Source organism: Strigops habroptila, chromosome 18 (genome assembly GCF_004027225.2).
Source record: "Strigops habroptila isolate Jane chromosome 18, bStrHab1.2.pri, whole genome shotgun sequence".
Lineage (NCBI taxonomy): Eukaryota > Metazoa > Chordata > Aves > Psittaciformes > Psittacidae > Strigops > Strigops habroptila.
In genome coordinates this window covers 4,228,705-4,244,643 of record NC_044294.2, presented here as the reverse complement: position 1 = coordinate 4,244,643, position 15,939 = coordinate 4,228,705, and the positions used below count along the sequence as shown (strand labels likewise).

The 15,939-nt window shown below is 53.7% G+C and overlaps 1 protein-coding gene across 1 annotated transcript in view; it reads right to left on the bottom strand.

Moving 5' to 3' along the window:
- CACNA1S (calcium voltage-gated channel subunit alpha1 S) overlaps window positions 1-15,939 on the bottom strand; it is a 41,303-nt gene that overhangs the window by 12,291 nt on the left and 13,073 nt on the right. Inside the window, exons 8-28 of the mRNA XM_030473619.1 lie at window positions 15,455-15,603; window positions 14,418-14,499; window positions 13,762-13,922; window positions 12,899-13,124; window positions 12,169-12,376; window positions 11,786-11,906; window positions 11,220-11,334; window positions 11,021-11,114; window positions 10,215-10,284; window positions 9,855-9,987; window positions 9,455-9,584; window positions 8,681-8,740; window positions 8,022-8,128; window positions 7,495-7,582; window positions 7,148-7,255; window positions 6,338-6,390; window positions 5,942-6,088; window positions 5,472-5,673; window positions 4,042-4,200; window positions 3,609-3,719; window positions 3,038-3,121 (exon numbers count right to left, since the gene is read on the bottom strand). Coding sequence (XP_030329479.1) covers window positions 3,038-3,121; window positions 3,609-3,719; window positions 4,042-4,200; window positions 5,472-5,673; window positions 5,942-6,088; window positions 6,338-6,390; window positions 7,148-7,255; window positions 7,495-7,582; window positions 8,022-8,128; window positions 8,681-8,740; window positions 9,455-9,584; window positions 9,855-9,987; window positions 10,215-10,284; window positions 11,021-11,114; window positions 11,220-11,334; window positions 11,786-11,906; window positions 12,169-12,376; window positions 12,899-13,124; window positions 13,762-13,922; window positions 14,418-14,499; window positions 15,455-15,603 — 2,608 coding nt within the window. The remainder of the gene's footprint in view (window positions 1-3,037; window positions 3,122-3,608; window positions 3,720-4,041; window positions 4,201-5,471; window positions 5,674-5,941; window positions 6,089-6,337; window positions 6,391-7,147; window positions 7,256-7,494; window positions 7,583-8,021; window positions 8,129-8,680; window positions 8,741-9,454; window positions 9,585-9,854; window positions 9,988-10,214; window positions 10,285-11,020; window positions 11,115-11,219; window positions 11,335-11,785; window positions 11,907-12,168; window positions 12,377-12,898; window positions 13,125-13,761; window positions 13,923-14,417; window positions 14,500-15,454; window positions 15,604-15,939) is intronic.

The following is a 15,939-nucleotide window of genomic DNA, read 5'->3' as shown; positions in this document are numbered from 1 at the left end:
AGGAACAGTCAAAGAAACCAAGACCAATTGTCCTACCCTCAGCAGCCATAGACATCTTTTTTAGATGCTCCACTGAGGTCAGGCACCACAGTGCTGGGAGGTGGGATGCTGCTGGGCCAGCAGATAGGGCCAGGAGGGCTGGGGAAGAGCCTGGCACATCTCAGGATGGGAAGGAGTGTCTGTGTGGGGTGTCTCATCCCAAGTCCCTCTCAGAAAGGGGACAGCTACACCCTGGGTCTGGTGTGTCTTAATGACATGCAGGACACATGCAAACACCAGTCACAGGCACATTGGCAGGGCCATGGGCAGCGAGGTGGAGAGGGGCACACCACGAGCACATGCAGCTGATATTTACAATGCTATCGCAGCCTCCGCCGAGGCAGTACAATCCACCACTGGATGCAAGAACAGTCTGTCAAGAGAACAAGAGAGTCAGCAGGAGAAATGGTGCAGAAATGAGAGGGAGGAAGGGATGACTGGTTGCAGAAGAAGACACAAAAAGAGAAGAGTGGGATGGAAACTGGAGACAAGGGGAAGAACACAAGGGAAGGACAGGCAGAGACCCACCATCACTCAGGCCCACAGACAAGGTGACTTTTGAAGGACAGAGGCAGTGGATGGATGCGAGGGAAATACAGTGATCACGAAGGACTTTTACACACTTCTGTACCCCACTGCATCTCCCTTGCTGTGACATACACATCATAGGGGCAGGGGTGTATGGGCCAGGAAATCTGGGCCAAACCTCAAGACTCTGTAATTTTGTTTCCTCAGGCCAGGTCCAAGGATGCTGCAGGTGGAATATGGAGACAAGCTAACCAGCTCAAGTGGTTGCAGGAGGCTTTGGGTAGATTGGGAGGGTTGGCCCTTGTGAAAGGGCTGAGCTTCCAGGGCAGGCATGGCAGGAGTGACCCAGGCGCATGGACACTGTCAGCTCCCTACACTTTAGAGCCTGGGGTAGCACTGCCAGAGGGGCCCCCATCCCTGCCTACCTCCTGCCTCAGATCCCTCAATACCCCTGGGCTTTGGGGGAACTTAATGATCATGGTGGACTTGGCAGTCCTGGCTTAAAGGTTGGACTTGATGATCTTAAAGGTCTTTTCCAATCTGGTTGATTCTATGATTCTGTGATTGAAGAGCTGTGAGGATCTGGCTGTGGTGGCCAGCAGAGAACTCCTGATGGCACAACACTCCCCACCACTTCACCCTGGCAGCCACACATAGAGAGACATGAGGGAGGAGAAAAGAGGTAGAATGGAAAGACATGAGGACAGACTTTGCAAACCAGAGGTGCATGCCCAAGTGCCACCAGGAATGGCTCAGCTGCTGCAAGGTGTCACCCACCACCCCTGCAGCCTCCAGCAGCTGGGTGAGCTATGATGGGTGCAAGGGCTGCAAACAGCCCCTGGGGACCAGAGGTAACAGACACAACTTGCACTCACCTCTCGGCAGGGAGGAGGACTTACCAGTAAGGAAGGTTGCCCCCCTGCCTCCTAATCCCCCTACACATCACCAGATGGCTGGGAAAACCTGGTGATGCTGGGAGAGATGTGGGCTGGATGGAGAAGAAAGCACGTGGAGGAAAGGTGAGGCAGCCACGAGAGGCTCTGCTCTCAGGAGGGGGCATAGATGGTTACTGGGGCACGAGACCTGCCAGAGCAGATCTGCCTGTGACAGAGGCCCCTGAAGAGCTTGGGAGTCTGGGAGGGAGACCAGTGGTTCTCAGTGACCCAGCGCCCAGAACTGCGGGAGACCAGGGAAGCTCAGGCAATATAGGACCATTCTTGAGATCCTGCTCAGCCTTCCTGCACAGCCCTGCCACTGCCAGAGGTGTGCAAGTGCCTGGGCACTGGACTCCTCTGGGTGCCTTTGACCTATGTCCTTGGGCATCCCCACAGGCCCATGGCCAAGCACAGCAGCACTTTGGCATCTGCCAACTGACCCGGTCTCTTGTTCCACAGGGACTGAAAATCTTTGCCCAGTGCAGGGCCTAAAGCACCCTTTGAACTTAATTGTTGAGTGACAACAGGATGGTGAAGGAGGTAGCACACTAAGAAATGATACCCTACAGACAATGGGAAGCCAGGTCACAGGTGCTGGGGGACCAACGATGGGGTCCTGGAGGACCTGGTGACAGATAGGAGATGCTGGCACTGGCATGAGATCTGGGAACTCATTGAGGCTGAGAAGCCCAGAGCCTGAAGGACAGCGGTTATCAGCCTGCAGGACTGTGCAGAGAGGAACATGCTGCTGTCACAGGAGAGGAAAGTGAATAGTTTTGCTCATCGCAGCTCTGTGAGGCCTGGACCACCCTCCAGAGAAGAAGGTGACTGCCACCAATGGCCCCTAAACACCTTTTCCTCCTCAGCATAGAGAATGGCTGCAGGTCACCCTGCACATGGGTGGCAGTGGCAGCAGCTCTGCCAGACACAGCCCTGTTTCTGCAAGGAGACGGCATGCAAAGTCACTAGAGAGGGTTAATCTAGAACTTACCCCATCCTACAGCTGCTTCTAGAGTTACCATCACATCTGCTAAATACAGCCCATGACCTCCTGGTGCAGAGGGACATTTTCAGTGCCAGACACAGGGGGTGGATGTCCCAGTGCTATGAAAGGCAGTGGCACACTGGCTGCCCAGCACTGCTCTGAAAGTGCTCCCAGCAGAGTACTTCCCATATAGCCACTGCCTGCAGCCACCCAGGTTATATGGTGTAGAGCTCTGGAAAAGTGTCTAAAGTACACACATGCACACATACACAGTCAGGATGTGTATATGGATGGATCCCTGTATAAAGAGACACACACAAAGCAAATGCCTTGCAATTTGATGTGCCTGACCCTCTCCTGGCATGGGCCAGCAGTGTCCTGTGGGTGCAGGTTGCTGGGGGAACCCTTTTTCCTGCTGTTTGTGGTCCAGTCCTGAGCAAGTAGACTGATTTCCGTAGGATCTCAGGGGACGAGAGCACTTGCCACAGGGCACAGCTTCAGGTGGGTGCTGGCAGCGGTGCTGCAGGAGCAGGAGCAACGCAACACTTACGTCAATCTCATTGAGGATGACATCAATGATGCTGCCAATCACTATGAGGAAGTCAAAGACGTTCCAGGGGTCCCCAAAGTAGCCCTGCCAGAGAAGAGCCAAAGAAGAGTGAATATCCAAGGGTTAAATCAAGGAGGAGAGAGATGCTGGAGCCCAGAAGGAGGAGTACCAAAAGGACCACCAGTGACCTCTGGCACCTCACGAAGAGCCAGAAGAAGGGATGGTGGTCAGACCTTGAACCCTCTAGTCAATTGTTTGGACCTATCTTACAATAGTAGGAAATGAGGAGGGTTAGATCAAGGTGGCAACACCAGTGACAGATGACCCTGAAGATGGGAACAGTGTATGGCTGGCTTGGGTTGGATGTGGCTAGCAAGGGTAGCCCTGACAAAGAGTAGTCCCTCCAGAACAGGTACTACCCATGGGGTCCCCAAGAGTCTCACAAGGAGTTCTCTGAAGTTGCAAGCCTGGGGGTGCTTGTACTTAAGCGATGCCAAATGCAGGGTAAATGAATCCCCGCTGGCCTGGCCTGAGGCCCTCTCCTGCTCTCTGGACCATGCTCTCCCCTTACCTTGGCTTTAAAGGCCATGAGTTTGAGGATCATCTCCAGGGTGAAGAGAATGGTGAAGGCCACGTTGAGAATGTCTGAAATATGGTTCATTTCTGGAGACTGGTTGTAATGCTGAGAAGGCAGAAGGAGCCACGTTAGCCCACTGCAGGTCCAGCCTCTGTTGTGAGCTCAAGAGGTGTGTGCTGGATACAGAACCCCCTCCCAGGGCTATGGCTTATCAATGCTCAGCAGAAAGGAAATTTCCCCCATGCAGCCCCTTCTCTGGGCTCCCCACATCCAACCAGCCCCACTTTGCCCCAGGGGTGCTGAGCACACTCCACGAGCTTTGCTGTGTAGGAAAGATGTCCCCCCCAGAAGCTCTCTTGGAGGTAGCTGACCTGTCTCCTGTTGTGGACACCCCTCCACCACCCATGGTGAGCGCTGTGCCCCTTACCTGCATGCCCAGGCAGATGGTGTTGAGCAGAATCAGGAAGAACATGAGGTACTCGAAGTAGGAGGAGGTGACCACATACCAGATCTGGTACTGGTAGGGGTTCTTGGGGATGTAGCACCGCAGCGGGCGAGCCTTCAGTGCATACTGCACACACTGGCGCTGGGGAAGGGAGGGCAGATGTGACCCCACGCCAGTACCAGGGGCACAGGCACAGGCTCAGCACCACCAGCACCACTGCACGTCCCCACAGTCACAAGCTGGATCCCCCACTTCTCTCTCAGCCCCGTGACTGGGCCAGGGGGGTCACTTGAGTGATGATGTCTCAGGTACTTGCTGTGCTTTCTGCAAACACACCTCCAGAGCAGCCACAGGGGACCAGTTTCCAAAGCCAGTGCTTGTCTCCAAAGATTGCCATGCTGTGCCCCTCTGGTCCTGAGCCTGCCTATCACCAGCCTCTCAGGACTGGCGAAGAGCAGCCTGAAGACATCACATGAACCAGAGGTGAAGGGAGCACTGAGTTTTCTCCCTGCACCTGAGAGGTGCCAAACAGGCTCTTCCCTCCCCAGCAGGCCAGGGCCATCTCTGCTGGGTTCATGTGCAGCTCACATCACGCCCAGCACCCTCACGTGAAGGTGCCCATGATGTCTCTACAGGCTTGCTTGCTCCTCCCCAGCACGTGCCATGTCCTCTCCCAGTGCTGGGCTCGCTTCTGCTTCTTTCAACCTTGATATCCCCAGGCAGAACCGCAGCATGAAAGCCAGAGGTGCCTCTGTAGATGGTCTGGTTGAAGTTCCCTGCCCAAAGCAGGGCCAGCTAGACCATGCTGCCCAGGACTGTGTCCAGTTTGGTTTGAATACCTCCAAAGATGGAGACTTCACAACCTCTCTGGGCAACTTGTTCCAGTGCTTAACCACCCTCACCATAAAAAAGTGGGTTTATGTTTAAATGGAGTTTTTTGTTTTCTTCTTTGTGCCTCTTGCTTTTTGTTGTGTTACTGGGCACAACTGAAAAGAGCCTGGTTTCATCTTCTTCACACCCTCCCCATAGGTATACACATAGGCAGGATCCCTACGAGCCTTCTCAACACCAGACTCAGCTCTTGACCTCTCCTTGGACAGATGCTCCAGACCTTCAATCATCTCAGAGGTCCTTTGCTGGACTCACTCCAGTACATCCATGTAATTTTTGTTCTATGGAGGCCAGAACCAGGTGCAACCCTCTGCTCCAGCCCAGTCTGGGCACCCTACCTGCACCAGAAGGCCCACTCCCTGGTTCTGGTCCACTCTGCCCTTCCCTTGGAAGGTTTGTGTTGTGCCAGGCATGGGTCCAGCTGACCCTGTCCCAGCAGTGACCAGATCTGGGCCAGGTTCAACTCATCTGCCCCAACAGTGCCAGATCCAGTGCTGGCCCTGTCCCAGGAGCCCCATTACCTGATTCTTGTCCAGCTCACAGTTCTTGTATTCGTTCTCTCCTTGCTCCTGGAAGGTGACAATGACAAAGCCCACAAAGATATTCATCATGAAGAAGGCAATGAGGATGATGTAGATGATGAAGAACATTGCAATCTCCACCCGGTAGTTGTAGATAGGGCCTGTATCCTCAGCATTAGTGTCAATGGCCATGTATAGCAGCCTAGAGGAGGGAAAGCGAGGCAACAGAGACCCTAATTAGGTTGGAAAGACCATTTCTCCTCTTGAAGGTTATGAAGAGCTCTAGGGTCATCTCAGATCAGTGGCACAGTGCTGCTAGGATGACCTTGTGAGCTCCACAGCCACCGCCAGCATGGCTAGCCCTGCTCCTCAGCCTGGGCAGCTCTTCTTTCTTTACCATGGTAAATGCCTGCAGCAGTGATGTGCTCCCTCCCACCACAGACCAACCCCTGAGGAGGCCCCAGACTCACTCTGGCCAGCCCTCGAAGGTGGAGACAGTGAAAAGGGACATCATGGCTGAGAATACGTTGTTGAAGTGGAAGCTGTTGTGCAACCAGACACGCTGTTGCAGCTCAATCTGCGTGGGGTCCCCGTCCACATAGTTGATGAAGTAACCCCTGCAGCACAAGGGATGTGGTGGTCACCAGGCAGGGCCCCCTTCAGCTCACCCACTGCAGTGCTGGACCAGGGCTCTCTGATCCCTGGGAGGGGAGGACAGCCCTGTGCTTGTTTCAGATCTACCTCAGGGGGAGGGAGAACAGCATGAGACCTCGGCTCCACTCTTTGGATGCAACATCCCCATGAAGAATGGCCCCCACCAGCCCCCTGCTCCCCATCCTGAGGCTGAGCTGCAAGAGAGCTCTTACCTGCACTCCTTCTCCGTCAGCTTGGATGGATCTGTGCATCTATAGAACTTGCCCTGCATTTAACAGAGGTCAGAAGAGGCAATGATTTTGCTGTGATTCAGAAGCCCACCCTGTCAGTTCCCACCTTGGCTTCATGCTGACTCTGGCCTCTGCCTTGCACTACCACTGGCTTCACTGCTCTGCACACCAACAAACACCATTCACAGGGTGTTTCAGGAGCCTGGGGTCAATCCCAGGCTAAGACTAAACATTACCTAATGAAGGGAACAAATCTAGGGCCCTGAGCTGAGACCCATCTAGCTCATCCCATCTGGAGCAAACTATTTGGAAAATAGGGAAGAAAGCAGTAACCACAGAATTAACTAAAAGTTAAGGTATGCTGACAGCTCTGCTCAGTCTGCAGGGTGTCCTGAAAGCTCTCCCTAAGTTGGCTGGGCGTTTCAGCCCAATTATTAGAACAAAGCTGAGTTCAGCCAAGGCCAGTTCTGTCTTGGAGCAGCCAAGGCCCAGACTAAAAGAGTGGTACTGTGTAAGAGGAAACACTTTGCATCACCACCTTAGAAAGGGGAAACTGAGGCACTCCCTGGCCCCTTTATCTGTACTGTCTGGACCTGACAGTATCCTGGGTGTTTCCTGCCCTCCACTGCAGGCTCTTCTGCAGGATGGTCTGGTGCAGGCAAGTCTTTTTGCAGAGCACAGAGTATGGCCTGTGCTGATCTCAACACTGGGAGACACCACCCCAAGGACTATGACTAGAAGAGCATGTGTCTGAGCAGAACATCTCTCCTGCCCATCTGAGACACCTCTCACCTTGAAGAGCTGGACCCCAATGCAGGCAAACATGAACTGCAGCAATGTCGTGACGACCACAATGTTACCGATAGTCTTGATGGCCACGAACACACACTGGACCACGTGCTGCAGAGGTCAAGGACAATGCACATGTGAGGCAAGCCCCTGTTGCATATCCCACACCCTCTCTCTGCAGGGATGGGCCTCAGGAAGAGTGGAAGCCTGCCAAAAACAGGGATGGGACACATCCGATCCCACAGGCAAGGGAGTAGGAATTGGGTTCTTGGCCCCACAGGGCATGATGTCTGCAACATAACCTCCCAGGAGGACTCCCATGGGCTGAGGACCCCTAGCCTCCCTCTTACCTTCAGCCCCTTTGCCCTGTTAATGGCTCGCAGAGGCCTCAGTACCCTCAGCACCCGGAGGATCTTCACCACTGAGATGGCACTGGACCTGAGGAAGAAAGCAGAGGTGAGATGGGGCGATTCCCCTGCCCAGGCCAGGCTGGCACAGCCCCACAAAGCAGCCACAGAGGGCAGACTGGGACGAGGGATGAGGGGCAAGGGCTGGCAGAGACATATATGTGACATGGTGACATATATGTCACTATGTCATCACCCCACATAAGGCCAAGGGACACTGGCAGCTGGAGAAAGCAGCTCCAAATTGAATTCCTACCCTTTGATACTCCAGGAGTTGGCCTTCCTGCCTCCCCGTTGTCCATGCCCTGTCCCGCTAAGCATGGCTTTATGGACATTAACACATGAGCTAATGCCCAGCCCTTGGGCTGGCTGCTCCTTCTCCATCCAGCACAGAGGATGGAGCAGCACCCCAGCTGCCTTGCCAGGCTGAACAGAGCAGTGCCCACCCTGCAAAGCGTGGAAGTGCTTACTCAATTCCCATGGAGATGAGGGACACAGCGACCACGAGCAAGTCCAGGATATTGAATGAGTTCCTGCAGAAGGAGCCTTTATGCAGGAAAGCACCATAGGCTGTCATCTGGGGAGCAGAAGGAGTTAGGAGAGAAGCCAGGCAGGGCTCAGGGACATGGTTCCTCCACAGCCCTAGGGCAGAATGGGCACAAGGGGCTTCTACCAGGGCCTGGGGACCTTATCCTGGTCAGACCTCTGCAGCCAGGCAGGAAGCTGACTTCAGCTGAAATCCTCTGTACTGGAGACAAAACACTTCCCAGTCATTCAGCAAATTAAAGAGAAAAGAGACTTGGAGTAGGAACAACATGCAGCAGCTGCTTGAATTACTGTTTTACTCCATGTATTTCCATTTTTTTCTCAATGGAGTATGTCAGAACAAAACTGCTGGTGCCATGGCCCTCCTGTCCCTGTCTCACAGCACAGGTGACCTCTCTGCAGGGGACTATAGCTGCTGGGGCAGGTCATACACCACCTAGACTGCATAAACTCTGGGTTGTGAGGATCAGCTGGCAGCTTCTCCTCGCTGGGGCCTTGAGCTTGCACCCAAAGAACACAAATGTCCATGGCCAGAACAGTCTAGACCCATGCATTGAGTCATGCACAGGGCAGAGGGACTCACCTTCAAGACGATTTCAACTGTGAAGACAGAGGTGAAACCAATGTCAAAGTATCCAAGGATCTGGAGACAGAAGCACCAAAACTGGATGAGATGTGGGTGACATGGGAAATGCTCCCACGTGTTCAACATCCTGGCACTGGGGGTTTGGCCCCCACTCTGTAGACTGGAGAGCCCATCTAGTTGACAGAGTCTGCAAACCCAGTGCCAAGAGGACTCCTTAACTTCCCTCAGCTTTGCTGATATTCTCAACTGCATGATCTAGCCTGCAGCTGTCATTTTCCAATGAGTGAGGCTTGACCTGATTCACCTGAAAGCATTGTGACACTCCATCCCTTGTCAGACACTGCATGGGTGTCATGTATGCCAGGTCTGCATGGGTGCAGACCCATTTGTGCCTCATGTGGATAGACTTGTGGATATCACTGCTCCGTGCCAGAAGCATTTCAGGGGCACACACCAGTTTGCCACCTCACAGGATGTCCCTATCCCAGATAAGCCACCACAGCCTTCAACCAAGGTAATCTCACACACCCTGTCAGGTGGATCTCTTCACCTAGAAGTAAACTGAGACATGGAGCAGCAAAAACTCTCCCAGAATGGAGAACACAGCTAACTTCTCCTCCCAGAGTGTATTGCTCTCCCAGAGGTAGGGATGAAATCACAGCTACCTGCCTAGGCATGACATCTGGCAAGCAGGTCTCTGCTTAATGGGGAGCTGGGGGTCTCCATGAGGTCTCTCCCACCCATCCCAACCCTCCACAGCTACATGGGCACCTGGTTGCGGAAGGACTCAGGCCGGATGGGATCCTCAGCTGCTAACGAGATGCTGCTGAGGAGAATGAAGAGCAGGATGAAGTTGGTGAACCAGGTAGCATTGACAGTCCTGTGGCACAGCATCCGAAACCTGCCAGGGACAGGAATGGCATGAGATGCTGCGAGGTGTCAGAGGGATAGCAGATGGGGCCATGGGAGCCTGGGAAGAGGGTTATGGCTAAACCTTGGGGACAGAAAGGCCCTAGGCATGAAAGGATATCCTTCCACAGAGAAGACTTCCCAGTGAGCTGGCTCCCTTCAGGCCCAGCTGTTATGCATAAGTAGGTTGCCATTGGGAAGGGTCAGTGCCAGAGGTACCCAGGCCTGGTTCCACAGTGCAGGGAGAAGGGTCAGTACTTACTTGTTGGTTGGGCTGAAGATAAAGAAGGAGCTGGCTTCAGGCATGGGCACGGCCTTCTCTTTCAGCTGTAGCTCTGCAAGGGGACGTGGCCGAGGGCTCAGGGGAATTTCAGGCTCATCTTCCTCATCGTCACCTGCAGGGTGGCCACAAGGAGGGAAAAGGAAAGAATCACTCAGAAAGGGAATGTGACCTTATGGACAATCCTCTGATCCTGATCTGGCATCTGTGCCAGAAGGACCCCAGTACCGCAAGGCTGGCCGGTCACCGCATCCTTTGCTCCTCACACAGCCAGTGTACTGGCAGCATCCCTCTGCAGTGCCACACCAGCTTTCCTGCTGCCCTGCCAGGGACAAGTCTTACCTGGGAAGTCCGCAGAAGGGTAGGGGTCTTTGATCTCATTGACACTGGATGCAAATTCATCCACTTTTAACTGAAATAAAAGAAAGATAGAGAGGAGGACATGCAGCTGTGTGTGCTAGTACTGCTGTCAAATGTGGCCTGTTGGCCATACCCTGTCATCTTGGAAGCCGTGTGGGCAAGCAGTGCCTCTTGGCACCCATATAGCATCAAGCACATGGGGTCCTGGCCCAGGATGGAGCAGGGTGAGGGGAAACACCTCAGGGATGCTGCAATCTGAGCAAAAAGCAATACCAAGAGGATGGGGCAGGGGAATATGTGCTAGGCAAGAGCCTGGGGCCTTGCACCTATGCTATGGGTGGAATAAGACATGGGGCTAACTCCTGAGTGAGTTCTCATGGGGCATCTCTGGAAAGTGGATGGAGAAGTAGCTGCTGGCCAGATGCTTATCAAGAGGCATCTCAGCACAGCTGAATAGAGGAGTTTGCAGACAGGGGATGCTGGTGTGAACATAAAGGAGGCCTGGGAGGCTGCTGACATGCTCTGTTCCCCTCCACACTGATGTGCACCAGCTCATCCACTGGCTGTGGCCAAGGAAATGAATCAGAGGAAAAGGATACCAGCAATGGGCCTGTTTTACCAGGCAACGTGTCCTGCCTGGGCCTAGAGAACCCCCATCACCAGAGGATGCTAAGGTGAGGAGTAATTCTGGCCCAGAGGAGGCCAGACCCAGGGTGGCTCCAAGCCTTGTCACTCCTGGCTGGTGAGAGGAGCCTAGTCCCTCATCAGGAGATCCCCAAGGCACTGACCTTGGCTGTTGTGGGAATCTCTTCTCCTTTTGCTTTCTGCTCAAGCTTCTTTGCCAGTATCTGCTTCTCATCTTCAGACTTCTCTGGGTAATGTCTGAGTGGAGAGGAGGGGAGAGGAACTGAACTCTGGGCAAGGGCATGGGCGATGCTGTTCTGTCCCCTCACACCAAAGCACCTGGACAGGAATTGCAGCACTCACCTGGACATCTTCCGCCGCTTGCGTTCCTCTGCTTTAGCCTTCTGGGCTAAGGTCAGGCTCTCAGCCTCAGCCAGGTTATCAACCGCGATGGCCAAGAAGACATTGAGGAGGATATCTGGAGGACAGCACTAAGGACATGAACTTGGTTCCTGTTTGGAGGGTGAGGCCAGAGCTGTGTTCTGAGGAACCTTCCTGGAGTTGAGCCCTTGAGAAAACCCTTGGCTGGTGATCCCTAACCCTGCACCTATCCCTGTGAGTGCTGAGCTCTGGGCTGGCTGCCCTCTCTCTGTGTTAGCAAAGTCTTGTTACTGCGTTGACTGATGGCTGAATCTATGACTGATGCTCATCCAAACCTACTCCATGGGGTCCTTTTCTCCAGACTCCAGACCCCAGCCACCACCAATGCAAGCCCTGAAGCCTGTGGTTTGTCCCTCTGCTGTTCAGAACTGAAAAGCTTAAGGCAAGCGCTGAAAAGCTTAAGGAAGTCCCATCTTCCCCCTTTCACATTCCTGTGTAGATGATCTATGGGGCTGGAGCCTGGGCCTGGCTCAGCAGTCAAAGGATACAGTTCCCACAAACGAAGAGGATGATGAAGTAGATGCAGACTAGCATGCCAGGAAAGGACGGGCCCCCATAGGCCATGATTCCATCGTACATGATTGAATTCCAGTCCTCCCCAGTCAGGATCTGGGAGCAGAGCAGAAACAGGGACTCAAGAGCCCCCACAGCTTGATGCTGCCCTTATGGCTCCAGCACCAAACCCTCACAGCCCCTACAGCCCCATGGCCAAATTCCACCTATACCTGCTCATGACCCCACATTTCCCCACTCCAAAACCACATTGCCTCCCACAAGACCACATCTCTCCGAGCCCCAGCTCTTACCAGGAGACCCATGGCCCAGAAGAGATATCCTCCAGCTTCCCTCTACACTTCCCACAGCCCCATACCTGGAAGACACTGATGAGGGCCTGAGGGAAGTTGTCGAATGTGCTGCGCCGCACTTGCATGTCCTCGAAGTCAAACTTGCCCCCAAAGAGCTGCATACCCAGCAGTGCGAAGACGATGATGAAGAGGAAGAGGAGGAGGAGCAAAGAGGCAATAGAGCGGACCGAGTTGAGCAGAGAGGCAACCAGGTTGCTCAGGGATGTCCAGTACCTGGGGAGAGGAGAGACAGGAGGGGAAGGAGCTGGGAAGACTGTGGACAGGACCAGGTGGGTGCAGGGAACAGACTGTCCCAGGGGCATACACTGGCAGCCCAGCAAGGGGGCTCTGAACCAGCACCACTCACAGGCTGAGCACTGAGACTGCTCCAGCCAGGCGCCAAGAGGTGGAAATGAAGCTCCAGATGTGGTGTGACAGGCAGGATGCCTGCACAGGGCACAGCAGGCAGTGGGGAAAGAGGGATGAACACACAGCAGGTTGGTGCCAGAAAGAGAAGCCTGGAGTCCTGACCTACAGCACCCCCATTTACAACAGCCCAGAACCCAGAGCTAGAGAGTGACCCCAGGGGACCTCCAGCAAGTCCTGCCCTGTCCTGGAGACAGAAATCCCCAGCTTGGCCTTGTTCCTCCATCCAGGAACTACCAGCACCGGTCATGCTGCAGCCCTCCTCAGAGTCAAGGCCAGTGATGCCTGGGAACCATGAACCACCAGCACCCACAGAGCTCCCTGCCCAACCTGGTGATCTTGAAGATGCGGAGGAGCCGGATGCAGCGCAGCACAGAGATGCCCAGGGGTGACAAGGCACCGAGCTCCACCAGGATGGTCTCCAGGACCCCCGCACACACCACGAAGCAGTCAAAGCGGTTGAAGAGCGACATGAAGTACTGGCGCAGGCCCAGCGCGTACATCTTCAACAGCATCTCAGCCACAAAGAGGGCTAGCAGCACCCGGTTGGCATTGTCTGGGGCAGGAGAGCCAGGCCATCAGAGATTGGACCTCCTCACCTCAGAAGGACACAGCAGGGAGGGAAGGAGGGCAGTGCTGCTCAGCTCCACAGAGGCTGTTTCTCAGGCAGCACACAGGAGAGGGAGATGAGGAGGAGGGTGATGAGCCACTGTGTGCTTGTACGTGTCAGAGTGCAGTGCATGTGAGCCCATGCAGCGTGTGCATGTGTACCGGGCATTGCATGTGTGTGTATGTGCATGGCTGAGCTGTGTACATGTGTGTACAGCTGGACTCATGTGTCTATGTGTGTTTTCATGCGTTTGGGTGCAGGTAGTGTGACTGCATGCATAATCATGTGTGGTGTGAGTGCATGCAATGTGTGTTTGCATGTAATATGCATGTACAAGTGTAAATGTAAACACTATGTGTGTTCACCATGCAAACCCATGTCCCTAGGAATATGCTGTGCATATGTAATTGTGTACACCATGCATGTGCAGTTGTCTGACAGTGCGGTGGGGATGGTGTACACACACTTGTGTGCAGGCTGTGTTTGTGTGTATCTAACAGGCCCTCTGCATGCACAGTAAGAGTTCACATGTGTCTCAGCAGGGTGTCCCAGGCCCTCCCCCTTCCTCAGGCTCTTTGCTCACCTTGCACTTGTGTCAGCCATTCTGGCTGTAAGTGGTGCTCGGAAGCAATGGAGAAGGTGTTCAGGGCTACCAGCAGGATGACAAGCCAGTAGAAGAACTTGGACTTCACCACATCTCTGCACTTCCTACGAAACATCCGGTTCCAACGTCTCCACTGACGGCTGCAGGAAAAGCCAAAGGGTCAGCAGGGCCTCCAGCAAGTCCTGCTCCCTTCTCCTGGGCCTTCCCTGAAGGGGCTGAAGAACATAACCCTGCCCGTGGCACTTGGTGCCTTCACCCAGGCATTGCAGTTCATTCACACAAATACCTCCTGGCTCCTTTTTGGCCTACATCAAAAAGGTCACCTTTGGTGACCTCTGTCACCTCTGGCTGTCTGCTACAGGCCCAGCTACTCAATCACAAGACATGCTGCATGGGCCATGAGAGGATGGTCAGAGCCCGGCACCAAAGTGAAGAGGTTGTTCACCTTGAAAAGTGGCTTTTTGCCAGTACCTGAGCAAAATTCCATGTTTTGCATCTCCTCCTGAGCACACAGCCCCTGGTGTTCCCCAGAAGCCAGTGGCTGACAAGAAAGCCTGGCCCAGCCAGGACAGCAAGCGAGAAACTGTGCAAGCCCACATGCAGAGCAGCAGATGGTTCAGCAAGTTCATACTTACAAGTAGAGAATCCACTTGTTCATGCCCTCAATTTCATACAAGCTCTCTGTCTCTGACCCTCCTTCATCCAATGGCATCATACCTAAGGAGGAAATGACATCCCAGGCTTACCTTGGAGCCCCTGCGAAGAACATGTGGGAGGGAACCTCTCCCAGGAGCACATCAGGAAGAGCTTCCCCATCAGAAGTGAAATGAAGAAATGCTGTCCCAGGGAGACAGCAGCAAAAGTTTGGGCAGAAAGTTCTGAGTATCAGGTGCAACCAAGTAGGAGGCACCAGGAACATCTGCTCTGCAACAAGAGAAGCAGGAGCAACTCAGAGAAGCATCCTAACAAGACAGCCGTGCGTGTATAGGCTCCCTTAGTGTGAGATACTCCCAGCACAGAGAAAACTGGGAGCAGTTGTGGTCTGAGCAAATGCTGAACAACAGGAGGTTTGTAACAGCATTTTATCTTTCCCTACTGTTTCCCAAGGCTCTCTGAACACACCTGTCGCTCAGCTTGAGGCATCAAATGTTATTTCACCAGGCAGAGTGGCAGAGCACTCCACACCTTGCTGAGCCTTTGGCTAGATGCCTGTGTATTCACCCTCTGCCCTGCGCCACTTCTAATCCATTAAAACTGTTAAGCAACAGCAAGAAATTCCTGTGTCTGTTAGTGTTGGAGGTAGTAACCCAGCTCTCTGCCCTGCACCCAAAAGTGCACGTGTTCCTCATGGCTTCCCATGGCTATTCCAAGCGCATTTTGTGAAAGGATACCTAGGTCTTGCTAGTAGTCTCCAAATATTAAATACAATGGTTAAGGTGGAGATGAGGGCCAAGCTGTTGTTAGTTAGGGTCAGATTCAATAAAATGATACATGAAAGAAAAAAGAGAAGAAGGAAACTGTTCTGCAGAAGTCGAAGCATTTTTTTCACAGGGTTTCAAGCAAAATGAGTCTTTGTGAGCTCTCCAGAGGTCTCTACCCTACCTCGCTAGGATGGTCAGTGTTAGGAACCCAACTCTCACACAAAGGGTCTTTGACCAAGAAGACCTGGTACCTTCTCCCCTGGTCCGGTCACTGTCCATGACCTCAGCATGGGTGATCCAATCCATGTAGCCCTTGAGATCCTCCTCCAGCTGCTGCTTCTCCCGCAGCTTCTGAAACGTGCCGCGTGACTTGGCCTTCTCGCGCTCTTTGGTGAACTCGCTGGAACAAGGCAAGCAGCAGAGTGAGACCCAGGAGAGGTGTGGAGGTTACATATCACAGCCCTGTGCCAGGCCTTCTAGAAAGAGAAAAGCCTGAAATACCCCACAACCCAGTGCTACCAGTAGATTTCTCCAGTGACTTTCATCTTCCTTGGCCTTGTTCCATGATTCAAGATCATGGGGGATCGTCACCTGATGCCTGATGGCAGGCAGGGTTTCTTCCCCACTGGCTGATCTTTGGGAGCTCCTTGCTGCAGGATGCTGTGGTTGGACAGGCCAACTAATGCTAGATGTTGGAGGCTGCGGGAGTTCTCCAGCCCTGCTAAGGATTACAGCA